Source organism: Oncorhynchus kisutch, linkage group LG17 (assembly GCF_002021735.2).
Source record: "Oncorhynchus kisutch isolate 150728-3 linkage group LG17, Okis_V2, whole genome shotgun sequence".
Taxonomy (NCBI): domain Eukaryota; kingdom Metazoa; phylum Chordata; class Actinopteri; order Salmoniformes; family Salmonidae; genus Oncorhynchus; species Oncorhynchus kisutch.
In genome coordinates this window covers 33338030-33365994 of record NC_034190.2, presented here as the reverse complement: position 1 = coordinate 33365994, position 27965 = coordinate 33338030, and the positions used below count along the sequence as shown (strand labels likewise).

General features: G+C 42.9%; 1 protein-coding gene across 2 annotated transcripts; it reads left to right on the top strand.

The window, feature by feature from the left end:
• LOC109907512 (tenascin) lies at nucleotides 1–27166 on the top strand. 2 transcript variants are annotated; one of them, XM_031793600.1, is made up of 18 exons: nucleotides 1–91; nucleotides 2604–3184; nucleotides 4785–5966; nucleotides 6542–6657; nucleotides 14320–14473; nucleotides 14597–14875; nucleotides 15675–18422; nucleotides 22104–22226; nucleotides 22350–22493; nucleotides 22970–23089; nucleotides 23371–23523; nucleotides 23665–23807; nucleotides 23926–24058; nucleotides 24163–24314; nucleotides 24668–24764; nucleotides 25315–25476; nucleotides 25676–25839; nucleotides 25986–27166. In XM_031793600.1, exons 2-18 carry the CDS (start codon nucleotides 2791–2793, stop codon nucleotides 26082–26084), a joined length of 6363 nt encoding a protein of 2120 aa, XP_031649460.1. In that variant the 5' UTR covers nucleotides 1–91; nucleotides 2604–2790; the 3' UTR covers nucleotides 26085–27166. The 2 variants fall into 2 exon arrangements, with proteins under 2 accessions (XP_031649460.1, XP_031649462.1); XM_031793602.1 differs by lacking the exon at nucleotides 15675–18422.
• The last annotated feature ends 799 nt before the right edge of the window (nucleotides 27167–27965 follow it).

Genomic DNA, 27965 nt, shown 5'->3' with positions numbered 1-27965 from the left:
CGGTCAGTCAATCAGAGCTTTCCAAGAGCAGGGAGAGGGAGCTTTGGACTGACTGACAGACATTGGTCAGGGGGAGAGGCAGAGTATCCAGGTAAGCCCTATGCATTTGTACTTTACATTAGCAATGCTTTTATGCTCAAATGTATATTGACAATAAATACCAAAGATGGTTCATTCATATCAATAAGAATGAAATTGATTCATTATAAGTTATATGAATAAAAAAGTAGAGTGGAGTACATGATCTGGGCATCCTAGATGTACATTTGTAAGCAGCGCATATTAGTGTAAGTACTGAATAACTACATGAGGGAACGGTTTTAAATATGTTATAGGTAGGATCAAATCCATATGACTTTGGCCCTGCAAACGTTGTATTGCACAAGTCTGTGATGTCGTTCAAAGTGTCTGTGTAGACTTCAAATGCAAGAGAGTGAGTCACTAGTGCCAATGCACAAAAGCATGCCATCCCTACCCGTTATACAATCCAAAACCACTCTACAAAAGGTTTGTTGACCAGCATAAATAGTTTTGATATTCCATTGTGTATTTTAATGTGTGTATTGAGGGCGCTTGAATGCGAGAGAGCCGGAGGGAGGTGGGGAGGTGGGAAGGTGATGCAGATGCCAAAAAAAGGATGCAAAGCAATCGGAAACACTTCACAGTCCATTCGACTAAGACATCTGCAGACAGAGAGGCTGTAAAATATACCCCTTTCTTCTGTGACTAGAGACTTATTACCAGCCGTGACAGGTATCTGTAAGGAAACCGTTGGAGGATGTCAGTACTTTTGAGTCTATTACGGAGTTCCAGACCAGGATGGAAATGACAGAGAGTTGGAAACACCAGTTCCACTGTTAAAAATCACCATGCAGCCTATCATTCAGAGAGGTGGCAGTAGGCACCGTAGCCACAAAGCCTGGCCCCTGCTCAACTCCGTTGGTGGAGTTCATCAGAACTTCCTTCACCATGGAGTTGGGTTCAGTCAACTAGCGCAGTAGCAACCGCCACCGTAGTAGCTAGGTGGACTTTAGTATTCTGTTCCTCTGCCTAATGTTGTGACTGCGAGTAAGGCTGGTGTTAAGTTTTGGTATCCCCCGTGCCAGAGATATTATATGATTGTAAACCCTGAGCGACATAGCCTCGCGGGACTGGAAGCAGTGTAGCTCTGAGGGACTGAGTGAATCTATCCCTGAGTGATGTATGTCTGTGAGTCTCCTCATGCCGACAAGATACAGTGCATTTGGAAAGTATTCGGAATCTTTGACTTGTTCCACTTTTTGTTACGTTACAGCCTTATTCTAAAATGGATTAAAATAATATTTTCCCTCGTCAATTGACACACAGTACCCCATAATGACAAAGCGAAAACAGGTTTTTAGAAAAAAAATCACATTTATTATCAAATAAAAAACTTAAATACTTTATATTCATAAGTATTCAGACCCTTTGCTATGAGATTCAAAATTGAGCTCAGGTGCATCCTGTTTCCATTGATCATCCTTGAGATGTTTCTACAACTTAATTGGAGTCCACCTGTGGTAAATTCAATTGATTGGACATCATTTGTAAAGGCACAAACCTGTCTAGATAAGGTCCACACAGCTGACAGTGCATGTCAGAGCAAAAACCAGGCCATGAGGTCAAAGCAATTGTCCGTAGAGCTCCGAGACAGGATTGTGTCGAGGCACAGATCTGGGGAAAGGTATTTCTTCTAAAAAAAACAGTTTTTGCTTTGTCATTATGGGGTATTGTGTATAGTTTGATAAGGGGGGGAAAAAAATAAGGTGGTAACGTAACAAAATGTGGAAAAATTCAAGGTATCTGAATACTTTACGAACGCACTGTATTTGCCCACCAAGGGCCTCGATTTATAAGCTTTTTCTAGGCTGCCGGAAATTGAATAACATGTTGTCATTTCCTGGTGCTATTTTGTTTCCTATTCTCTTTTACTGCCCCCTCATTTTTTTTTAAATCTCTGTATATTTATCTATTTCCCTCAGTCTCTAGGTGCTATGACATTATGCTGCTCCTAATGCTTTCCCACTCTGGTCATTTGAGCTGAACTGTGTGTGCATAGATCCTTTGAACATTATCCACTTTTGTGCATATACATTCTGGGGATGTTAGGTAGGTTGTGACTTAACCTAGTTCATTTAGAAAATACATAGCACATGTTACTGGACAGATAGCAGGTCGAGGTATTAGGCTGGTGATATGGCAGCCATAGCATTCCATATTGTGATACACGGGCAGGTATGAAAAAATGCCTGAGAGGACTGAGGATAGGCTGGTTAGGGTTCAGTCAGGTGATGACCCCATGCCCAGTTCACTGTGGGCTGTTCACAAATGGCAAACGGTTCAGAACCAGTTTGTGGTTCCACATGTGCCACAATCACGTTGCCGTAGGAAAATAGGAACGCACTGATCACAGAGTATATTGAATTACTCTTCTAGATAAACATTTTTTCCAAGCTAACATGGTGTGTTGACAGGGCCATAAACAACTAGAAGGCTATTCCAGCTCACTATAGCCACTGTGATAGTTGTTGTGCTTACATGAATTCAGGTGAATGTTTATTCTGAACTGTCTTGTTTCCCAGGGATACAGTGGTGACCGTTCCTAAGAGTCACATGAATAAGGCAACCCCTTGATGACAAAAACCCTTGACTTGTAGGCACCTCCACAGCAGAGTTCATGCTTCTGCCCCAGCCTGTCTTTGATAACTGTAATCATTTTGTTAAGTGAATTGCCCTCCCCCTCCACCTGAAGGCGACTTCCTGCCCAAAATGCCTCTTGTCCCATCCTTCCTCCTCCTGCTCCTCGCCTGCCCTGCCCTCCTGACCCTATCAGGTTCCCAGGGCCTGCAGACTGGGGGTCAAAGGGCACCCAGGAACACAAAGCCAGAGGGTGGCGGGCAGCCAATCAAAGTGGTGATCTCTGAGGCATGTGTTCAAGGGGACTCCAGTCAGAATCAGGGAAAGGAACTGGACCTTGAGCCTGGTTCCCCTCTAGTCCTTACCCATCGGATCCGACTGGTTCCGGGGTCGTGCGGAGGCGGGTGCGAAGCTGAGTTTGCTGCCCTGCGAGACCGACTGGAGAGGCTGGAGAAGGAGGTGTCTGCCCTGAGGGAGAAGTGTGGAGGCCCAGAGGGGGGCTGCTGCACGTCCCAGCAGAGCAAAGGTACAGTAGGACTGCTGCCAGGTGACTCACTGATCAAATTGGTCTGGTTTTGACCATTACACAGAATCTCCTCATAGTTCCTCTCATCTCGCTGAAATCCCCCAACTGGTTCTAATTTGAGTGCGCACACGCACACGATCCATTACTTACCTCAATCCTGATCACATTTATAAAACTGGCAGACTACAGCCATGCTCATATTATGATCTAACTGACCTGAGTAATGACGACTCTACTAATGGGTTCGACCAATCAGAGCAAGTATAGAAAAAGGTCCAGCTCTAACTTTGTGCCCAATGTGATCTCAGACAATCCTCCCAATCTAGCTCTCCACCCTTCTCTCAATGTGGGACACTTTCTGCAAAAGCAGGGATAGTTTATCCACTAATCTGTTTAAAATATCATATAGAGTCTCGCAACGTTCCTTCACATTTTTTGGGGGGCGGCACAGAGTAAATTTCAGATCTGCTGAGTGCAAACTTGAACATTCTGAACATTCTGTGCAACCTCCAGCGCTCGTTTACTGTGAACAGAAGCTGTATCTGCTATAAGTTACCGTTTTAACAGTGTCCAAGTAGGCTAATATGTCTACTTGATCATAACGTAGGCCTATCTGAGTGGCCTGCCATCAAAAACAATGGAGAAAATGCATCCCATAACATTTTAACATGAAAACAGCTGTTCTATCATTCCGCCTACAGTAGCAGCCAATGTGTGGTGTTCAATGTGGGCCTACATTCTATGAGACTGAACGAAGAAAACATGCAGGGCTTGACATTAACCTGTTTAGCCACCTGTCCTTCAGACAAAGAGGTGACTGAAAATGTTGTTGTGTTGTTTGATGCAAGAAACCACTTTACAAAATAAAATCCATTATTATTCCCATACCATTATTACATAGAATCAGACAAATGATGCTGCCCTATGTCTATTGACTACCTCAAAATACAACACTGCACCTTTAAGACAAAAAAAACAACTCTTTACCTGACTTGCTTTCAAAGATGTCTAGAAATGTGCACGTTTCGTGCTCTTGTAGGAAGCAATCAGTCCCCTATTGATGACGACAAATGATCTATAACTGGGCTAATAACTCACTAACTAGTAAAGGATATGAACACAATGTGCGCACGTGGCTACATGCAGACAATTCTTTGATCTCGAAACAACCGCATCTACTCACGACCACAGCTGTAAACACAGTCCAGTTCAAAGTAAACGGCACAGATCCATATATGGCAATGATCTATTTTCATATAGGTCTACTGCAGCTCTGATTGGTTATGCCGCACCGGCCTGTGTAGAGTATGGCCCGAGTCTTGCGCAATAGAATCCTACTCTGATTCGTTCTTGCATCGTTTTTTCTTCTTCTCTGTGTTGCATTGAAAGTGGTTAATATTGCGTTGATTCGATCACAATTGCCACAGTGAAGGGAAACATTGATAGTGTTCACTAACAGGGAAGAGTCTAGAAAGTTGAGTGAAGTTCAATCTCGTGCTTCTCTCTGTGGGCTGATATTCCTTTTACACTCTGTTGTTCCTTTTACACTCTGGTTGTCTTACTGTTTTACTCTTTGTCTCTGTCCGAACCCCCGCTTTAGGCACTGAGTGCTCCATCAAGCCGGAGGGAGACGAGTGTCCTAACGAGTGCAGTGACCAGGGACGCTGTGAGGATGGCAAGTGTGTCTGCTTCCCAGGGTTCAGTGGGCCAGACTGCAGTTTGTCTGACTGTCCCGGCAACTGCAATGACAAGGGGAAGTGTGTGAACGGCCAGTGTGTGTGCGACCCAGGTTTCACAGGGCCAGACTGCTCTTCAGAGTCCTGTCCTGGTAACTGTAACAACAAGGGGCGTTGCGAGAACGGCCAGTGTGTGTGCAACACTGGCTTCACAGGGCCCGACTGCTCCACCAAGGCATGCCCTGGTAACTGTAACAACAAGGGGCAATGTGTGAACGGCAAGTGTGTGTGCAACACTGGCTTCACAGGGCCCGACTGCTCCACCAAGGCATGCCCTGGTAACTGTAACAACAAGGGGCAATGTGTGAACGGCCAGTGTGTGTGCAACACTGGCTTCACAGGGCTCGACTGCTCCACCAAGGCATGCCCTGGTAACTGTAACAACAAGGGGCAATGTGTGAACGGCAAGTGTGTGTGCAACACTGGCTTCACAGGGCCCGACTGCTCCACCAAGGCATGCCCTGGTAACTGTAACAACAAGGGGCAATGTGTGAACGGCAAGTGTGTGTGCAACACTGGCTTCACAGGGCCCGACTGCTCCACCAAGGCATGCCCTGGTAACTGTAACAACAAGGGGCAATGTGTGAACGGCAAGTGTGTGTGTGATAGCAGTTTTACAGGGCTCGACTGCTCCACCAAGGCATGCCCTGGTAACTGTAACAACAAGGGGCAATGTGTGAACGGCAAGTGTGTGTGTGATAGCAGTTTTACAGGGCCAGACTGTTCTACGAAGTCCTGCCCTGGCAACTGCAGCAACCGTGGAAAGTGTGTGAACGGCCAGTGTGTCTGCGATAGCGGCTTTACGGGGCCAGACTGTTCCGCCAAAGCATGTCCCAATAACTGCAGCAACAAGGGAAGGTGCGTGAACGGGAAGTGCGTGTGTGAAGTGGGCTTCAGCGGACAGGACTGCGCCGCTAAGGGCTGTCCCGATAACTGCAACAACAAAGGGCGCTGTGTGAAGGGGAGGTGTGTGTGTCGCCGTGGTTTCGCCGTCCCGGACTGCAGCCAGTGTGAAGCTGGGTTCACTGGAGCTGACTGTGGCACCGGTAAGTCATCCAAATATTCTCCATAAAACTCTCTCGGCTGAATTTGGCTTTTATATTGTCCAGTGAAACAGAGGGCACACTGTGTTAGCCACAGGGCAGTACTAATACATCAGTGTTCAGTCAGTGTGGCATATAGGGCGGCAAGTAGCTTAGCGGTTAAGAGCGTTGGCCCAGCAACCGAAAGGTCCCTGATTCAGATCCCTGAGCTGACTAGGTGACACATCTGCCGGTGTGCCCTTGAGCAAGGCTCTTAACCCTAATTGCTCCCGTGAGTCACTCTGGAGAAGAGCGTCTGCTAAATGAGTCAAATGGAAATATAGTATTCACTTCTATCCAAGTCGACATACTGTTATAAATGTTACATGTTCAATGACTGTATGTAGACCTCTACCATATGTTGCAGCTTGATGTTACTTACACGTGGACTTACATTTACATTGACTTTACAGTTAAATGGGGGAAATGTGACAGCTGGTCAAAAGGAAGCCTTATTGCCTTTAAAATCAATTCCGCGGTAAACATTGCATGACATTGTTGGCTTGAATGACTGGAACTAAGCACCTACCCCCCTCTAGCCATGTCTGGTGTGTCCCAGCTCAACACCAAGGACGTCACTGAATCCTCTGTCACCCTCTTCTGGACCCCACCTCCAGTCCAGTATGACACCTACCACGTCACCTTCGCCAGCCAGGTAACAACACCCTACACACTCTATTCACAAGTTCTTATGAAGTTGTGAGTCTGGGTCCTAACTAAAGCACAAAGTAAACTGAACTTGAGAAACAACTGGTAGACAACAGATGTATTAGCTGAGAATGAACAGTCACCAAAATGAACAGAAGGTTGCTCTCATGGCAGGAAGCCCGGTTCTCATTCCAGGTTATAAGACTTGTTTTGGGGGCAAATGTTGAAAAGGTCATGGTGGTGTGTTATTTCCATGACAAATCCCCAAATCGTTTGCCTAAAATGTCCCTGAAAGCCCAAGGCAATTCAATGGTGGCATAGAGTAAATAAAAACCTCTCGTGGAAAAAGACATTGACTCCTGTGGCTTCTAATCAAATCAAATCAAATGATGGTATTTGTCACATGCTTCGTGATAGAAAAAAAGAGAAATATTTTTTAAATGTTTTAAAATAACACGAGGAATAAATACACAGCGAGTAACGATAACTTGACTATATACAGTCATGGCCAACAGTTTTAAGAATGACAGATATATTCATTTTCACAAAGTCTGCTGCCTCAGTTTGTATGATGGCAATTTGCATATACTCCAAAATGTTTTGAAGAATGATCAGATGAATTACAATTAATTGCAAAGTTCCTCTTTGCCATCCAAATGAACTGAATCCCAAAAGAAGTTGCTCTCGGAGGATGTGTTGGTACCATTCTTTATTCATGGCTGTGTTCTTAGGCAAAATTGTGAGTGAGCCCACTCCATTGGCTGAGAAGCAACCCCACACATGAATGGTCTCAGGATGCTTTACTGTTGGCATGACACAAGACTGATGGTAGCGCTCACCTTGTCTTCTCCGGACAAGCTTTTTTCCCGGATACCCCAAACAATTGGAAAGGGGATTCATCAGAGAAAATGACTTTACCCCAGTCCTCAGCAGTCCAATCCCTGTACCGTTTGCAGAACACAGGGATTGGTTATGTCGATATAGGACTCGTTTTACTGTGGATATAGATACTTTTGTACCTGTTTCCTCCAGCATCTTCACAAGTTCCTTTGCTGTTGTTCTGGGATTGATTTGCACTTTTCGCACCAAAGTACGTTCATCTCTAGGAGACAGAACGCGTCTCCTTCCTGAGTGGTATGACGGCTGCGTGGTCCCATGGTGTTTATACTTGCGTACTATTGTTTGTACAGATGAACGTGGTACCTTCAGGCATTTGGAAATTGCTCCCGAGGAGTTGTGGAGGTCTACAATTTTTTTTCTGAGGTCTTGGCTGATTTCTTTTGATTTTCCCATGATGTCAAGGAAAGAAGCACTGAGTTTGAAGGTAGGCCTTGAAATACATTCACAGGTACACCTCTAATTGACTCAAATTATGTAAATGAGGCTCTAAAACCATGCCATAATTTTCTGGAATTTTCCAAGCTGTGTATGTAAACTTCTGATCCACTGGAATTGTGATATAGTGATTATAATTGAAATAATCTGTCTGTAAACAATTGTTTGAAAAATGACTTGTGTCAAGTAGAAAGTAGAAGTCCTAACAGACTTGCCAAAACTATAGTTTATTTAAAAGACATTTGTGGAGTGGTTGAAAAACGAGTTTTAATGACTACAACTTAAGTGTATGTAAACTTCCGACTTCAACTGTATGTAGTACTTTAAAGTATTTTTACTTAAGTACTTTACACCACTGCCTTCAGTGGAGCATGGTGGTGGCAGCATCATGCTGTGGTTATGTTTTTCAATGGCAGGGAATGCTAGACTAGTCAGGATCAAGAGAAATATGTACGCGGAAAGTACAGAGAGATCCTTGATGAAAACCTGCTCCACAGCGCTCAGGACCTCAAAATGGGCCGGGGATTCACCTTCCAACAGGACAATGACTCTAAGCACACAGCTAAGACAACGCAGGAGTGGCTTCAGGACAAGTCTCTGAATGTCCTTGAGTAGCCCAGCCAGAGTCCGGTCTTGAACCGATCGAACATCTCAAATCAAATCATCTCAAATCAAATCAAAACTTGAACTGTATGTTAATAAGGTATTTCAGTATTTTTAGCTTTTTATACATTTGCAAATATTTCTAAAAATTTGTTTTGGCTTTGTAATTTTGTGGTATTGTTTGTAGATTGACAAGAAAGTGTATTGATTTAATCCATTTTAGAATAAGGCTGTACCTGTACATTTAGGCTGTACCTTAAATTTAGAATAAATTTACCTGTACCTGTAAAATTGAAAAAGGTCAAGGGCTCTTAATATTTTCTGAATGCACTCTATACAGAGTGCTTCACCATGCTCAAAAGGATATTCAATGTCTGTCTGTTTCTACCAATAGGTGCCCTTCTTTGCGAGGCATTGGAAAACCTCCCTGGTCTTTGTAGTTGAATGTGTGTTTGAAGTCCACTGCTCGACTGAGGGACCTTACAGATAATTGTATGTGTGGGGTACAGAGATGAATTAGGGTAGACATTCAAATGTCATGTTAGACACTATTACAGCACACAGAGTCCATGCAATTTATTATGTGAGTTGTTAAGCAAACTCTTACCCCTGAACTTAATTCGGCTTGCCGTAACAAAGGGGTTGAAGACTTATTTGACTCAAGATATTTCAGCTTTTAATTTTTTATTCATTTCTAAAATGTTATATAAACACAATTCAACTTTGACATTATGGGCTATTGTGTGTAGATGTTTTTTATTTTAAATTTTTTATTTCACCTTTATTTAACCAGGTAGGCTAGTTGAGAACAAGTTCTCATTTGCTACTGCGACCTGGCCAAGATAAAGCAAAGCAGTTAGACACATACAACAACACAGAGTTACACATGGAATCAACAAACATACAATCAATAATACAGTAGAAAAGTCTATATACAGCATGTGCAAATGAGGTAGGATAAGAGAGGTAAGGCAATAAATAGGCCATGGTGGCGAAGTAATTACAATATAGCAATTAAACACTAGAATGGTATAATGTGCAGAAGATGAATATGCAAGTAGAGATACTGGGGTGCAAAGAAGCAAAATAAATGATAAATACAGTATGGGGATGAGGTAGATCTGATGGGCTATTTACAGATGGGCTATGTACAGGTGCAGAGATAAGTAGTACAACATCTCAATTTAATTTATTGTAAATTCAAGCTGTAACACAACATGTGGAAAAAGTAAAAGGGTGTGAATACTTTCTGAAGCCAGTTTTGGTAGGCATAAAGTGACTAGGCAACCGGATAGATAATAAATAGTGTCAGGAGTGTACTGTATGTGATGAGTCAAAAGAGTTCAATTCGATAGCTATATAGTTAACCAATAGCTACCCGGACTAGCTATTTAGCAGTCTTATGCCTTTGGCTTGGGGGGTGGAAGCTGTTCACGGCCCTGTTGGTTCCAGACTTGGTGCATCGGTACTGCTTGCCGTGCAGTAGCAGAGATCATTTTAGGAGCCTTCCTCTGACACCGCCTGGTATAGAGGTCCTGGATGGCAGGGAGCTTGGCCCCAGTGATGTACTGGGCCATATGCACTACCCTCTGTAGTCAGATGCCAAGCAGTTACCATACCAAATGGGGATGCAGCCAGTCAAGATGCTTTCAATGGTGCAGCTGTAAAACTTTTGAGTATCTCAGGGTCCATGCCAAATCTTTTCAGCCTCCCAAGGGGGAAGAGGCATCGAGAGTGCCTTCTTCACAAAATGTGTTGGTGTGTGTGTGGACCATGATAATTCCTTAGTGTTGTGGACACCGATGAACTTAAAGCTCTCGACCCGCTCCACTACAGCCCCGTCGTTGTGGATGGGGGCGCACTCAGCCCTCCATTTCCTTTTCCTTACTGTCGTTGAGGGAGAGGTTGTTGTCCTGGCACCACAATGCCAGGTCACTGACTTCCTCCCTACAGCCCGTCTTATCGTTGTCGATGATTAGGCCAACCACCGTTGTGTTGTCAGCAAACTTAATGATGGTGTTGGAGTCGTGTGCGGCCATGTAGTCATTGGTGAACAGGGAGTACATGAGGGGACTAAGCACGCACTCCTGAGGGGCCCCCGTCTAGAGGGTCAGCTTGACGGATGGGTTGTTGCCTACCCCCACCACCTTGAGGCAGCCTGTCAGGATTCCAGGATCCAATTGCAGAGGGGAAGTGTTCAGTCCCAGGGTCCTGAGCTTAGTGATGAGCTTGGAGGGCACTATGGTGTTGAACGCTGAGCTATAGTCAATGAACAGCATTCTCACGTAGGTATTCTTCTTGTCCAGGTGGGAGAGGGCAGTGTGGAGTGCTATAGAGATTGTGTCATCTGTGGATCTGTTGGGGTGGTATGCAAATTGGAGTGGGTCTAGGGTGTCTGGGATGATGGTGTTGATGACCAGCCTTTCAAAGCATTTCATGGCTACAGACGTGAGTGCTACGGGGTGATGGTCTTTTAGACAGGTTACCTTCGCATTCTTGGCCACAGGGACTATTGGTGGTCTGCTTGAAACATGTAGGTATTACAGACTGGGTCAGGGAGAGGTTGAAAATGTCAGCACATGCTCTGAGTAGGTAGATAAGTGTTACATTTGTCTGCCTCTATTTGCCGTTAGTGGATAATATGTAAGGTCATTTAAAGGTAATTTCCAATTGAGCCGATATATATAGCTTTTACCGTGGATGCAGTCTCCGCTAACGCCGGGACATTGCCTTTAAATTTCAATTACACTGTAACGTTGAACTTCAGCGATATGGACTGAATAGAGAGCCCTTCGTTTTCTATGCCAAATAAATCAATCCAAAGATTGATCTTGGGAACAGTAACACACCACAGTTTGACAGCTGAGCAGCAGAGGTCCATCATAGAAGTTACTGGCAGGGGAGTCTCAGACCATGTCAGAAACAGATGACTCTCAAATCCCTCTTAACTCACGATTCCTGTGTTTTCCTATTTTAAATTCAGTCATTAATTTCACTCAGCCTTGAAAGACTTTTAAATGGCAAAACCATTGTTTCACTGCGTAAAACACTTTAGTGGACTGTTGGAGTACATAGCAAGGTTTATAGATCCTGTAAAAGTGCAGATATTCAAACGCTTTGCAAAAAGACATAGCCGTGGACATTTTTCCAGTTTCTGTTTAATGATGTTTGGTGTTAACAAACTGTCACTACAGTCGATACTAGTTTCAGTTGATATACTTCTATACTGGTTCAACTTATATGGTTGGGATTCACAGCCATAGTAACCACAGAACGGAGGATACAATATAAAATAATAATAATAATAATAATATAAAATGAATATAAAAGCATTACATAAAATGTAAAACATATGACGGGACATCATAACATGACATAAGTGTGTTGTTGTATTAAATTTGTTCAGCAGCTCATGGTATCAATCAGTGGACTAAAAAGAGCACATCCAGTATCCAATATCAAAGGTAGCTAACCGATGCAATTAGTGAATTCCAGTGTATTCACAGAGACATATGCTACCAATTGTATTCAAAAGCTGCCTTTGTACTCTTTGTTTTGAGTATAGGATGTTATTAGTGTTTCGCTGATTTGCATTACAGAATAACTTCCTATTGAGTTCAAGTTCAGTTAACATACAGTAGCCTGGACACTATGTATAAAGAACATGCATTGTGATGATCTAATACAATATCCGGGCCATGTGAGGTCTCCCACTGTAGTTGGGCCTTAAAAAAGGCCCAGTGCAGTCAAAAACGTGATTTTCTTGTGTTTTATATATATTTCAACATTATGAGGATGGAATAATACTGTGCAATTTAGAAAATGATGATAATGCCCTTTTAGCGTAAGAGCTGGTTGAAAAGGCTGCCTGTAATTTTTGCCTGTTTTGGTGAGATGGAGTTGTGGTGACATCACCAGGCGGTAAATTAGCTAATAGACCAATAAGAAAGAGTTCCAAACCTCTCTGCCAATAACAGCTAGTTTTCAATGTTTCTCTCCCAACTCAGACCACTCACAGACAGTGCTAGCAAAAATCTTGCTTGAGAAATTGCTTGTTGCGAAGGAGCTATTTTTGTTTCTTTTTAACCATTTGAATTAAAAAATAATCAAGGTAAGGTACTTAATTGTTATCCAGAAATGATTTGATATTAATATATAAATGGCTGCATTGGACCTTTAATAGAACATATGCTCCCAACCTGCACAGAGGGGTGATGTCAGATGTACACAATGACAAACTAGATTGATACTCATCATGCACATATTGTTGGACCTTGCTATTACAGTAGGCACACACACTCTAGAGAAGCTGTATCCATGTCTGTAAAAGTCTAATCTCCAACACTGAAACAAAGAGAAGCACCTTAATGACAACCAAAAGTAGGGAAGTGCAACAAGATTAAACCACCCTCTTTTTCCTACTTAATGGAACTCTTTCAATGTGTGAATGAGATTGTTGTTCTTCATAAAAGGGTTTCCGGACGGAAAAAAAAGAGAGATTTTTTGTTGTTGTTGTGAAAAACAGAGACTATTGGAGGTTACTAGAGTGAAGTTTGGCCACAGCATCAGCACCAGGATGCATTCCAAAAGCTCACAGCAAAACAGCAACGGAAACAGCCTGTTTTCCGTACATGACATTGGTAGGTGTGAGGAGAAATATGGATGAAGGGAGGATATCCTTATAAAGGGAATAAATTCAACTAGTCATAGGAGAGTCAAAGGACAAAGTCATAGCAACAATAGTTAGGGAAAGGGAAGGATAATGGGAGATAGAGAGAGTGGACAGCAAGGGAGAAGAAAAGATGCAGATGTGGGATGCTTGTTGCTAGGGCAACCGTAAACACTGTCAAAAACATGGCCCTGGCCAGACAAATGACTTCACTGGTCGGCAGCTGTGACACAGCGGAAGGGAATGAATGAGGGAGATACACATTCATCTCGCATGTTTACAGATAAACAACACACGCAGACTAAACAGGACACAAACCCCACATTGTGCAAGATAAAGCACAATGACACGCTCAAAACTGGAGGCATATCACATACGCACTCTGTTGTAGGTCAACGTTGGGCAACCTGGCAACCCAGCTGGGCTCCATTTCCCATATGAGAGAATATATTACACCATTGTGAAAAACCTTGGAGAACACCCCCATATTGGAGTAATTGAGTAAAACCTGAAACTACTGCTTTTAAATGAATGGAAATAATGGTCGTCTTCCAACACATAGGTTGAAGAATAACAACCTGATACTGTTTCGGGTTTTAATAGCATATTTCCTCAGTTGGTTTCTCAAATGATCACATATCAATGAAGTTAAATTGTGAGAGATCGTGAAAGGCTGACAACAGTTCTCAAATCTTAGTGATTACCTGGATTCCCCCCTGACACGTTAATAATTTATTATTTTCACAATACTACTACTACTACATCATTGGAATATGAGGCTGTTCATCTCAGTGCCAAGAAAATAGTAATATGATCATTAATAAATATGAGTCCAGTTACTAATTTTAGAGAGTAGGCTCAGCATGACAGAATTTGTAAGTCAGCCTACTCCCCCTGCTGGTAAGCATACATGCACCCATTCCATATCATCTTTAACAGGTTCTAACTACAGTTACTTTAACAAATTAACTGAAATACCAGTAGGCCTGTGAAGGAAAAGGGATTATCAATCCTCTTGATATCTGTTCAAACATTGACTTGATCATTTTCTGTGCCACACAGAAAGAGGGCGATCAACAGATAACATCTCAGGTTGGAGGCAAGCTCACGGCCTACACCCAAACAGGCCTGGCGGCCGGGCAGGCGTACACGGTGACAATCAATGGAGAAATAGATGGGAGAATGGGCGCTGAGAGCACAGCAGAATTCACCACTCGTGAGTCAGGAAAGCCTTTTTTGTATCCCCTTATTATCATGATCATCTTCTACTTCAGTTATCGATAGACATAAATGCTAAGTTGTTCTCCCCCCCCCCCACAACTGCTTTTCCCTCACCCAGTTATCTCTGGTCCCACAAACCTTCAAGTTGTGAAGACAACCACAACATCTGCCGTTGTCCAATGGGAACAATCGCAAGGAGACATCGACAGGTATCGCTTAACTGTTACACCCAATCAGACAGACGGAACAGCCAAGGGAAGACAAGACCTGACCCTGCCCTCTGAGAGGGACTCTGCCCAGATTGACGGTTTGGACCCGGGACATTTGTATGACATCACATTAGTGGCTGAAAAAGGCGGGATCGAGAGCAAGCCAGCAACAGTCCAAGTCACTCCTGGTGAGTTTTATTGGATGAGGGGGTTGCTTACCTTACTTACTACATTGTATATGAAAAGGTCCAGGGACAAGATTGTATGAGAAGCGATCTTGATTAAGTGGGTCAGATTATAATACTATATTTTGAGATAAGGGAGTTGCACAAACATACAGTCATGAAACAACAAAGATATTGTGAACTAAAGCAGAAGAAGCAGGAGAGAGAGAACGTCATCACTAAGTTTAAAAAGAGAGAAATCTCTGAAACAAATTGGATTCCCTGGCAACGTGAATATGCAAGGGAGGCCAGCCCTGCTCCTGTGATGTGTTATCCCACTAAAGTGAACATGTCTAGACACGTCATTATTCAATCGAGAAGGTCATTGGAAGTGAAATTAAAATGTTAGATTGAAATGAATTTATGTAGAATATAAAACCTCCTCATGGAGCTAAGCTGATCTCTCTTCGTAAAATACATTCTCCTTTTCTTTCTTTCTTTTGTATGACTAATGCTACTCTCTTTCTCGACAATAGTAGCACACACTTAACTCACAACATTGAATATTTCAGCACCCGAACAGTGAATGGCAAGGTTGTGTTGATGACCATATGTAATAATCTTTCTACTTCTCTCTGCAGGTTTGGACAGCACATAGGCCAAATATTTATTGCACTAATGTCAATGCAGGTGTTGTAGGAAAGAATAATTTTTCTAATTGTTCAGTTCAAAGATAATATTTGTGACTTTCCCATTTGTATCTAACAGTGCTTCCCTCCTGTAGTTTTATCTTTGTTTCCAAACAATCGCTTCATGCCTTTAGGAAAATCCACAAAGACAATATCCAGGGTGACCATGCCGGTAGCACCGGGAGTAGAAAGCCACGAGGGAGACTCAGCCGGGAATACAAAGCCTGTGAAGGACATCCTCAACACGAAGGCCAAGGGTGAAGAACCAGAGAGGGTGAAGGATTGGAGTGGACCAGGCTCTGTGACAGTCAAAGGCACCAATGGAACCAAAGAGGACACATCTGTTAGAACCAGTACAAGACCACTTGTCAACACAAACTACAGGGTTATACCTAAACCAGGTGATAGAATAACCTTGCCCAGGAAACCATACATTGGAGGCTCTATCCGTTTTAATGGTACAAGAGTTGGCCAGGGTGGGAGGAGAGTGGGTCACAGTCTTCTGAAAAAGCCTACGAGCAGAAATCCAATGGAGGTGCCAAAGGTCAAGGAGACCTTGGATACGGACTCTAAACCAGAGAATCCCTTTGTTGGGGACAAGACTGTAGCCTTAACTGTGAAAGAAACTAACCTGGAGACGAGTCCTCTTGGAGAAAAAGATGAAACTTTGACAAAAGCATATCCTGTCGGGATCCTTCCTGTAAATGGCACTTCAAGATCTGGTTCTGAACCGTCAGTGAAGGACTTACCCGATAGAAAAAAAGATACAGAGATTGAAACAAATGAGCCAGGGACAGGGACAGAGAGTTTGGAGCATACCACCACATCAGAAAGAAATACCACGGTTCACCCGAATGGGAAGAAATGTGTCAACAAGGTTAAATTGACACACAGGAAAGTCAATGTGACACGTAGAGAGAGAGTCATTGGAGGGCGGTTGAATGGCACAATAGTTCAAAGTAAACCCACAGCAGGGCAGGGTTTAGCTGAAAAAGAGGACGATGCCCTAAAAGTGTCCGAAACAGGACATTCAAAGACAACATTTCATGAGCGTAACCTGGTCATTCACACACAGAGTAAAGCAGATGACATTTCTCCACACACCACCCAAAGTCCTACATATCGAACTTCCTCTTCACCAGTATCACCTACTTCCCACATGTCACTTTCTTCTTCAGCTCCCGCTAAGCATGATGAATCAATGACCGGTATGGGTCAACCTATGACTGACAGAGACGTGGCGAATGGAGAGACTTTGCCTGTTCCCCAAACCCAATCATCCAACCTCCCTCCAGATACGGAACCAACATCCTCCAGTGAATCAGAACAAAATGGTAAAGGACCATCTCCCTCCAACCCTGAGGACTCATACTCAGGTAAAGCTCATGTTGCAGTAGCAGAAGTGGGAGTCAGCAAAGATGGAGCGAAAACCGCTAACGGGGTTAACAAGACAAAGACTCTGAGAGTGGGCAGCTCACCACCTTTTCGCCGCCTACCTCCAAAGGGGCCCTACCAACGCCGCCCGTACCTAAATATGAGACCATTCCAAAACAGGACACGTTCACCCTTTTCAGCTCCCGCAAAACAAAATGAATCAAAGACCGGTACGGGTCAACCCATGACTGACAGACTAGTGTTTCCAAAGACATTAACCGTTTCCCCAGCACAATCCTCAACCCTCCCTTCAGATGCCCAGCCAGAGATAGCACCAAAGTCCTCCAGTGAATCAGAACACAGTGGCAAAGGCTATTCATCATCATCATCATCCACTTCAGAGGAATCAGACTTTACTAAAGAAAATGTTGCTGTAGCAGAGGATGGTATCAGCAGAGATGGGGACAGGGCAACTGACGTGGTGTCGTCTGGAACTGAACGAAACAGGTCAAGGACTCTGACACTGGGCAGCACACCACCCTTGCGCCGTCTACCTCCAAAGGGGACGCAGCAACGCCGTCCACACCCAAATATGGGAGCATTCCCAAACAGGACGCGAACAAACCTGATACCCCCTTGGCATCCATCAAGAGGCCCCATACGCAGACCTTTCCCACCTAAACTGACAAACAGGAACAACGGCATCACCGTTCAAACCCCTCAAACAGGGGAGCAGGGCACCTACAGCACCAGCCAGAATGACACAAACACAGACCTAAAGCCCAAAACTCTCCTCAAGAAAACAAATGCCACAGCTGGTAAAATAGCACGAGATCAAACACACATAAGAAATAACAGTAGCTTGAGCCAAAGGGGCCAAGATTCAAAAACAGGCCATCCTGACAAAGGTAGCCAAGTGAGTAAGAACGCTGACTCAAGAGACAGCCCAAACCAGATAAATGGGTCAGATTTCACTACTACTGGAAAAACAGGCCAGCCTCTAAACTCAGTGGGGGTTCAAAGCATAACCTCAGGAGGGCTCATACTCGTTTGGAAAGCACCAGAGGGGATGTACAGAAATTTCATAGTAACCCAGGAAGAGCATGGAAGTAAGAACGAGGCAGAGAAAGAGGAGGAGAAGGAAGAGGAAGAGGAGGAGAGTGAGTCAGAGGAGGATAGGCAGGAGGAAGGGGAGGCGGAGGGACAAACTGAGAAGGAGAACAATGGGAATGAGGAGGAAAGTGAAATGGGGGTGAGTCAAGGTAAGGAGGGCGGGGAGGAGAACACTGTTACCAATAGCAAAAGTGATAACCAAAGACAGAGCAGCGACAGTAATGCTACGGCTAAAGTTGGCGACGGTGGTACAATCAAGTTCTCCAAAGTCCTTCCGGGGTCAGCTCGCTCATTCCGATTCCAGAATCTCCATCCACAGACCCGCTATTCCCTGTCCGTGTTTGGGAAGGGTCCCGGACTACGCTCCAAAATACACCGACTCATCGTCAGCACAGGTACCGGCCATAGTTTAAACTCTCCAACCTCTACAAGGGTTTATTCATTATCGTTCAAATACAGGACTTGGCTAGTAATTCCAGACACCCAAGGTAGATGCCGATGCATCCTCACACCGTTTTAGGTGAGGTACACTTGCACCACTGCTTGATCCATATCCATATCAAGAGCCAGCCGTCACACTCTTGATACTGTAACTTCCTTAATTACAGTACCTCATCACGTATGCTGTTAATTTGCATCATCTGCTTATTGATACCGTGAGCTGTGTCTCTTTTGGTTTGTCCTTGACAACCGGGGGATTTTAATTAAAGCAATGTCCAAAGCTTTAATTGCAAAATATGCAATGACCAAATAACCATGCATATATGTGCTAATCAATTGCATTTCATGTTAACCCCTTGTTTATGCCATGTTGTGCAGTGATGCGTGCAACTGTGATGTGTGGTGTTCATACTGGGTGCATTGTGGAAAAACAGGTATGATTGCCAAAACACACAGGGGGAAATGGGCAGTTGTTTACTGGGAAACTTATTTGAAGTGCGTCCCATAAACAAATGTCATTTCCGAAATGTAATCTATAATCATTGCATTTGTAACAGTTGCAGATCCAGGTTTTTGATCAGTGACACATCTTACACAATAAACACATAGTCTCCCTGGTCCAAATACGACATATCGTATACAGCCTGTGTTTTCCATTTTGTACGTGTACAGTATGTCAACACAAACACATCCATGTGTTAAGCACACGCAGTGCATTCAGAAAGGATTCATACCCCTTGACTTATTCCACATTTAGTTGTGCTACAGCTTGAATTCAAAATGGATGACTTTTTTTTTTTACCCATCTACACACAATACCGCAAATTGACAAAGTGAAAACATGTTTTTAGATATTTTTTTCCAAACGTATTGAACATTAAATACAGTAATATCTAATTTCCATAAGTATTCACACCCCTGAGTCAATACTTTGTAGAAGCACTTTTGGCGGCGATTACAGCTGTGAGTCTTTTTTGGGGAAGTCTCTAAGAGCTTTGCACACCAAGATTATTGTTTAAAAAAAATCTTCAAACTCTGTCAAGTTGATTGTTGATCTTTGCTAGTCAGCCATTTTCAAGCCGATTTAAGTCAAAACTGTAACTAGGCCACTCTGGAACATTCAATGTTGTCTTGGTAATCAACTCCAGTGTATATATGGCCTTGTGTTTTAGGTTATTGTCCTGCTGAAAGGTGAATTTGTCTCCCAGGGTCTGTTGGAAAGCAGACAACCAGGTTTTCCTCTAGGATTTTGCCTGTGCTTATAGCTGTATTCCGTTTCTTGTTTAGGAAAATTTGTATTCTGTACAGGCTTCCTTCTTTTCACTCTGCCATTTACGTTAGTATTATGGTGTAACTACAATGTTGTGGAGCCATCCTCAGTTCTCAACCACTAAACTCTAACCATTTTAAAATCACCATTGGCCTAATGGTGAAATCCCTGACCAGTTTCTTTCCTCTCCGGCAACTGAGTTAGGAAGGACGCCTGTATCTTTGTAGTGACTGGGTGTATTGGTACACCATCCAATATATAATTAATAAATTCACCATGCTCAAAGGGATATTCAGTGTCTGCTTTTAAAATTTGATTACCCATTAACCAATAGGTGCCCTTCTTTGCGATGTATTGGAAAACCTCCCTGGTCTTTGTTGTTGTATCTGTGATTGAAATTCACTGCTCAACTGAGGGACCTTACAGATAATTGTATGTGTGGGTACAGAGATGATGTAGTCATTCAAAAATCACGTTAAACACACAGAGGGAGCCCATGCAACTTATTATATGACATGTTAAGCACATTTTGACAATTGTTTTGACTTTCTAAAATGTTCTACAAACAAAAATTCCACTTTGACATTATGGGCTATTGTGTGTAAATCAGTGACACAACATCTCAATTTACTCAATTTTAAATACAGGCTGTAACACAACAAAATGTTGTTGTTTTTTTAAGTAAAATGGTGTGAATACTTTCTGAAGGCACTGTACCAATGAAAATTACTCTGATATTCATGAGACATTGAATCATTCAGCCACAACCGTCCTTCACTGCTGGTCTGATCTTCTCTCACTTAGGGTAAGCTTTAAGTCAGCAACCTTCATTTGGCTCCCTTCATCACTCACAAAACCCAGGGTAAGACCATGGTTGGTCTCTATGGTTTTTCCTGATCTTAAGTGTGAAATGTACAGATTTTAATCCTATGAGTCTTTTTTATATCTAAAAAAAGAAGAAGAAGAAAATAATTAAATTCCACAAGTTTAACGATTTTTTTAACGTTTTTTATTTATTTATTTTTGCAGAGGGTGAGGTCTCAAATGTTATTTGGAATCATTATGGCAGGCTTCTGCTCACTCAAGGTTGAAAATCTGTTGGTCAACACATTTCTTATCCCTTAGAAATGATTTATCTTGCTTTATCTCTCTTATTCGTGTATTTAAAACAATTAGCGGTAAACTGTATTTGTTATCAACATCTTAAGATTTTTCCTTTCTTCTGTTATAACTATTTTAATTTTCTCTTTCCTGACAACTTTTTTTTTTCAGGATCAAAAGACCAGCTCAACATTAATATCTCATCCTTTTCCCTTGCTGCTTTCCAGGGTCCAACATCTGCATTTAACAGTGACGACACATTTGTCTGTTTTAGTATATGCTGTACTGCGTATACTGTATATATGTTTGCACTGTACATATATACACAAACTCATTGGAGCACTAATAATAACAGCGTGAGTAAAGTATGGGTGCACCTACAGTTTAGGGCATACTGACCACAGGAGGTCAGTGGCACCTTAATTGGGGAGGACGGGCTCGTGAAAATGGCTGGAGCGGAATTAGTGGAATGGTTTTAAATACATCAAACACATGGTTTGATGCCATTCCATATGCTCTGTTCCAGCCATTATTATGAGCTGTCCTCCCCTCAGAAGCCTCCACTGATATTGACCTTCTAATCTATTACTTCTCCACACATGTAGTAATGACTTACCTTCTCCTCAAGTCTACCTTTTCTGTTTCTCAGATGTATTGTAAGCTCTGTTTCCAAGTCCACTATTTTTACCTTCCTTTCTTTCGTCTTGTTTTTATTTGTCTTTCTTTGTTTTTGTCTCTTTCTTCCTGTTTTTATTCGTCTTTCTTTGTTTTTATGTCTTTCTTCCTGTTTTTATTTGTCTTTCTTTGTTTTTATGTCTTTCTTCCTGTTTTTATTCGTCTTTCTTTGTTTTTATGTCTTTCTTCCTGTTTTTATTTGTCTTTCTTTGTTTTTATGTCTTTCTTCCTGTTTTTATTTGTCTTTCTTTGTTTTTGTCTTTCTTCCTGTTTTTATTTGTCTTTCTTTGTTTTTATGTCTTTCTTCCTGTTTTTATTTGTCTTTCTTTGTTTTTGTCTTTCTTCCTGTTTTTATTTGTCCTTCTTTGTTTTTGTCTTTCTTCCTGTTTTTATTTGTCTTTCTTTGTTTTTATGTCTTTCTTCCTGTTTTTATTTGTCTTTCTTTGTTTTTGTCTTTCTTCCTGTTTTTATTTGTCTTTCTTTGTTTTTGTCTTTCTTCCTGTTTTTATTTGTCTTTCTATATCTTTTTCCTTCTTTCATGACTCTTTTTCGCTCTCAATCACACATATCCTTCCCATGCCATGCCCAGGCCCAGAGCTTCCCTCAGGTCTTGTCTTCAGTGAAGTGACTGAGACGTCTCTCTCTGTATCCTGGACCAAGCCAAAAAGTCCAGTGAGTGGCTTCAAGGTCACCTACACTCACACACAGGAAGGTAGGACCTTACACAGATGTTCTGGAAGTCAACATCCGGACTGTTGAGTCACGTCACTTCATTGTGTGTTCTTTACATCTGTAGAAACACTTCATATTTCGCAATTTGTCCGCTCTATTCCAGGGGAGCCTGTCTCAGTAATGGTGGACTCTGGGGATTCCACTCTGGCACTGTCAAATCTCTCTCCGGGGTCCTCCTATGAGGTCAGTGTGATATCCGTCCTTGGACTGGACGAGAGCGATGCAATCAAAGACCTGGTTATGACACGTAAGTTTACTGTTGACTTTCAGTTTTCGGATTAATGTTAATTTACAGGAAGTTATCAGATTATAAATTATAGTAAATTATCAAGATTATCGACATCCTTTTTTTTTTGTGGTCCTTTTTGATGTCTCGGCCAACGAATTAAGCATTAAAAACCACATGAATGATGTGTGTTTTGTTCCTTACTTTCGTGTGTGTTCTTCAATGGGTTCTGGGTTCTGTGTTCTGATAATGGTTCTAGCAGGTGCAGGATCTGGGAAAGACCTGTCCATTTTCATATTTTCTCAAAGGGTCTATTCTGGAACTGCTTCAATTAAAATGTCTAAATACTTTATTTATTTATTTAGCAAGAATGAGATTCTTATGTTCCATATGTTGCGAAATCCAATGATACATCAAAGGCGTTTGAATTCACACTGTGATAACTAACGCTCACTTTCTCGTGCCTTCATTTTCTTCACAACCCAAACCCATCTTAGTCCCTGACCCTCCAACGACTCTCCGGGCCATTAATGTCACAGACACCAAGGCGTTGCTGCTATGGCGACCAGCACTGGCAACGGTTGACCGCTACGTCATAGTTTATGGCTCTGAAAAAGGTAACGGGTATCACAGGTTGGATATTCATTACAACAATATCCTGTGGGACTTTTTAAAACCCCTAGCCATATTAGAGCATTTCCCTTCCCAGTTGGAGCTTTCACAGGCCACAGTCATTCTAGATGAGATCATAATACTTGTATTGGCCAGCCAGTTTATGACCACCCCTAAAGCATTACAATATAAACACTGAGAAATAAATTCAATCCTGAAGCCTACCTTCTCCCCTGCCACTCACCTGCTCTCTCTTTGCCGCTTACTTGTTTCTGTGTCAACTAAGGGTCAGATGATGTGAAGATCACTGTGTCGGGCAACGCGGCCGAGCAGCAGCTGAAGGACCTGCAGGGCTCCACTATGTACACCGTCACGGTCACCAGTCAGTTGGGCAACCTGGATGGCCCTGCCGCCATCACCGTCTTCACCACCACCAGTGGTCAGTCCGGCACACACTCTCAAACTACCCTAATGCTTTAAACAATCAACTCACCCGAGGCAGAGAAGAAAAGGAAGGCTGCTGTTTTTATTGAATCCCACAACTGAGGTTCTTGTGATTGTGTCCATGTCCTTCTGGCAGGATCTGGGGGAGACGGGGAAGTCCCGCGTGACCTGAAGGCCAGTCAGGTGACTCCTCGCTCAGCGTTGCTGACGTGGAAACCGCCCTCTGCCGCTGTGGGAAGCTACAAGCTGATCTATCAGACGGAGGGACAGGAGATGCAGGTAAGGAACTGATTAAAAAGGTGGAGACAGACACACATTCTATTTTATTCAGTACAGCACACGAGGACAAAATACAACAAACACTGGTCTAGACAGATACCTTTTAACTTCTCAACAGGAGGTTACCATTGACTCCACAGTAACGGAGTTCAAGTTGAGCAGGCTGTATCCCATGTCCAAGTACACCGTGCAGCTACAGGGAGAGAGGGGAGGGAGCTATACTGCTGCAATTTCCACTGAGTTCACCACAGGTAAGTGGCCAAATATATTTGGCTAAACTGAACAAATTAAATACGTACATCGAAAGCGCAGTTTCATAAAGTTGGTCTCTCTCTTTGATTTTTTTCTCTCTCAGGGAATCTCCGGTACCCCTTCCCAAGTGACTGTTCCCAGGTGCTGCTGAACGGGATGCATGAGTCTGGAGAGGTGGAGATCTTCCCCAATGGAAGGCAGGGAAAACCAGTGTTGGTCTACTGCGACCAGGTGACTGATGGAGGCGGCTGGACGGTAAGAGAAGATGATTGTGAGACCACACAAAAATGATATTTTGGTATTTCATTAGTCCACTGTCGATACAGTCCCCAAAAAGGTTTCTGCATGTCAGCAGTCAAGTTGTCAAGATATAAGTCTATCTTGAAAACGTCATTGCTGACATGCAGAAAATGTTGGGACGGTATCAACAGGGAACTAACAAAACAAAAGAGTGGTATTTCACTTTAACTGACATGTTAAGGGTTGGTTTAGCATGGTATATGTCAGCTGTATGAGTGTGTGTGTGTGTGTGTGTGTGTGTGTGTGTGTGTGTGTGTGTGTGTGTGTGTGTGTGTGTGTGTGTGTGTGTGTGTGTGTGTGTGTTACAGGTCTTCCAGAGAAGGATGGATGGGAAAACTGACTTCTTCCGAGGTTGGGAGAACTACAGCAATGGATTTGGAGAACTGAGTGGGGAATTTTGGCTGGGTGAGAGTCATTTGTCACGCGAAGTTTGTTTTCACCCGCTTCAGCAGCAGTGTACCAGCGTAACATCAAACGGAACGGCTATATTGACGACGCAAAAGCTAAACCATGTCACTTTTACGTAAACAGCGCAAGCCCTGGTGACAGATCAACTCGGTAAATAGACCCATTGCTAGGCAGAGAAATTAAACAGTGCAGTGCCAGATGAGAAGGATCAATTTAATGTGGAAACGTATGGCAAGAGGGTAGAAAAAAAGCAGACTACTGGCACTATTGGTGCACAAACAGAAGGAAAACCAAGAGCAGTAGCAGAGGGCCTATCACTAAGTCCTTTCACTATTATTGGAGCAATTGGCTGAGCATTAGCGCCGGCAGCACAGTATCCACTATTCTAACATTGAGGGGCATCATGCTCTAATGCGCAGATCTGATGAAAATAGTATTTGGCGCCCCCTAGAGGCAATACATATAGTTTACTACAGTTGGCTTGGCAGTAAGCATTTTTGTGTGTGATATAACACCTTCTTCACCACTCATCTCTATCCGTATATAGGTAATGAGAACCTACACAATCTAACCAGCATGGCACCGATGACCCTACGTGTGGACCTCCGTGCAGGGGACGAATCCGTGTTTGCCAAGTACTCCACGTTCACGGTGGACAATGTTAGGAGGAACTACGCTCTCAAAGTGTCTGGGTACAGCGGTACAGCAGGTATGAACAGAATCTGTCCACTAAACATGATTGACCTCTTATTGTGCATATCTCCACATAACCATTAAACCCCATCGTTTATTCCCTCTCCTTTTCCCTCTATTCCACACCTACCGTTTTCCCCTCCTCCCGCCTGCCATCCGTCTTTCCACTCGATCTCCCTTTTCCCCTTTTCCTCTCTCCTTTTTCGTCCCGGTAGGTGACTCTATGAGTTACCACAACGGGCGCATGTTCTCTACCAGAGACAGAGACCCTGCGCCTTTCATCACTCGCTGCGCCATGTCCTATAGGGGGGGTTGGTGGTATAAGAACTGCCACCAGGCCAACCTTAATGGCCTCTACGACACCAATGTCAATCACCAGGTAATCCCAGCTGACTTCATACCTCATTTCACTATTTCAAAGTCTAAATCATCAAATTGATCTAAGTCAAGTAATCTAAGTCAGCTACTACAATCAGTTACATTTTTGGGGTGGTTTATTAACATAATTGTCTCTTTGTGTCTCAGGGTTTGATCTGGACTGCCTGGAAAGGCAAGGATTATTCCGTCCCTTTCACTGAGATGAAGCTCAGACCAACATCTTTCACCCCTCCAACTCAGGGGTAATGACAAAGTGGTGGACAGAAAATGAGAAGGGGAGAGAGGCACACTTTATGAACACACACACACACACACACAACCCCCAGGTAACTGCCAAAATAAAGGAAACACAGATAGTGTCTTAATAGGGCGTTGGGCCATCACGAGCCAGAACAGCTTCAATGCATCTTGGCATTGATTCTACATGTGTCTGGAACTCTTATGGAGGGAGGCGACACCATTCATCCTCGAGAAATTCCATAATTTGGTGTTTTGTTGATGGTGGTGGAAAACTCTGTCTCAGGCACCACTTCAGAAACTCCCATAAGTGTTCAAGTGGGTTGAGATATGGTGACTGACACACACACACACACACACACACACACACACACACACACACACACACACACACACACACACACACACACACACACACACACACACACACACACACACACACACACACACACACTTTTAAACTCCTATGCTCCTTTGAGACCCCTCTTTCAAAGTCACTGAGATCTCTTCTTCTAGCCAGGGTAGCCAAAATAATGGGGCAACTGAGCATTTTTATACATGACCCTAAGCATGATGGGATGTTAATTGCTTAATTAACTCAGGAACCACAGCTGTGTGGAAGAACTTGCTTTCAATATACCTTGTATCCCTTGTTTACTCAAGTGTTTCCTTCATTTGGCCAGTTTCCTGTACATAAGCACACAGGCAAACACACTCAATCCCACCCACAGAACATGCACCTATTAGCTTTTGTTGAAAAATCTCCAAATGCCTTTCTCTCCAGACTAAAGCGAGGACAGTTATCCATCCGTATGTTATATTGTACAGTTTCTAGATTATCTTTGCAATGTCCATTTTTTGTGTTGTGGCACCCCTCTCAGCTGTAAAAAATGTATGCATTGTCCCCTCGCAATGATGGTACAACCGTGGAAATGAGCGGGTGAATAATGGAGATTTATGTGTGTACTTGACTGGTAATTCTCAAGTTGTGTCCTTTGTTTGTCTTATTTGTGGTTGTATGTCCTGTATTTTCTGTTGCCCCCAATTCTCAAATTGTAGTTGCTACAATAATAAAAGAAATGATTGTGGAACACGGGCAGCAGAAGCCGCTAACTAAAATGATTTGAATGATTTTTTTGCTTTCTGCTTTCGTGTTTTATGTCTGCTTCCAGTGTTGTAAATGGGCTAATAGTTCAACATCAGTCTTTATTTACATTACGGACACAAAATGCACTGGGTGTACCATTATACGAGCAAGTACTGTATGTAAGTGAGGTTCTCATTAGGTTAGTAGGTGTTAGATTTGGAGACCTTGATGATAAACTGCACAGTGACAAAAGGTGTTACAATACAGTTATTTTTCTCCTCACTCTACCAAACTCCCCAGTTAGTCCCAATTTATGTATTTTTTTTATTTCACCTTTATTTAACCAGGTAGGCCAGTTGAGAACAAGTTCTCATTTACAACTGCGACCTGGCCAAGATAAAGCAAAGCAGTGCGACGCAAACACAGAGTTACACACGGGATAAACAAACGTACAGTCAATAACGCAATAGAGAAATCTATGTACAGTGTGTGAAAATGTAGTGAGGTAAGGCAATAAATAGGCCATAGTGGCGAAATAATGACAATTTAGCAATTAAACACTGGAGTGATAAATGTGCAGAAGATGAATGTGCAAGTCGAGATACTGGAGTACAAAGGAGCAAATAAAATGCTTCCCATAGTTATGCATTACCACCGGCCATTACTCACTGACAAAGACTACACCTACTGCACTTTTACTCAAATGAAAACAGTTGTACTACAACAAGACAATTAATGTCCACAATCAGATCTATTTGAACCTTCTATTATTACATATGCAGTGAGTGTACAAAACATTAGGA

Bases quoted from the DNA above. Each gene is read 5' to 3' on its own strand.
- LOC109907512 (XM_031793600.1), top strand. From the start codon at position 2,791: ATGCCTCTTGTCCCATCCTTCCTCCTCCTGCTCCTCGCCTGCCCTGCC. The intron at 6,658-14,319 runs GTAACAACACCC...TGTGCCACACAG, and splicing joins ACGTCACCTTCGCCAGCCAG to AAAGAGGGCGATCAACAGAT. The intron at 14,876-15,674 runs GTGAGTTTTATT...TCATGCCTTTAG, and splicing joins AACAGTCCAAGTCACTCCTG to GAAAATCCACAAAGACAATA.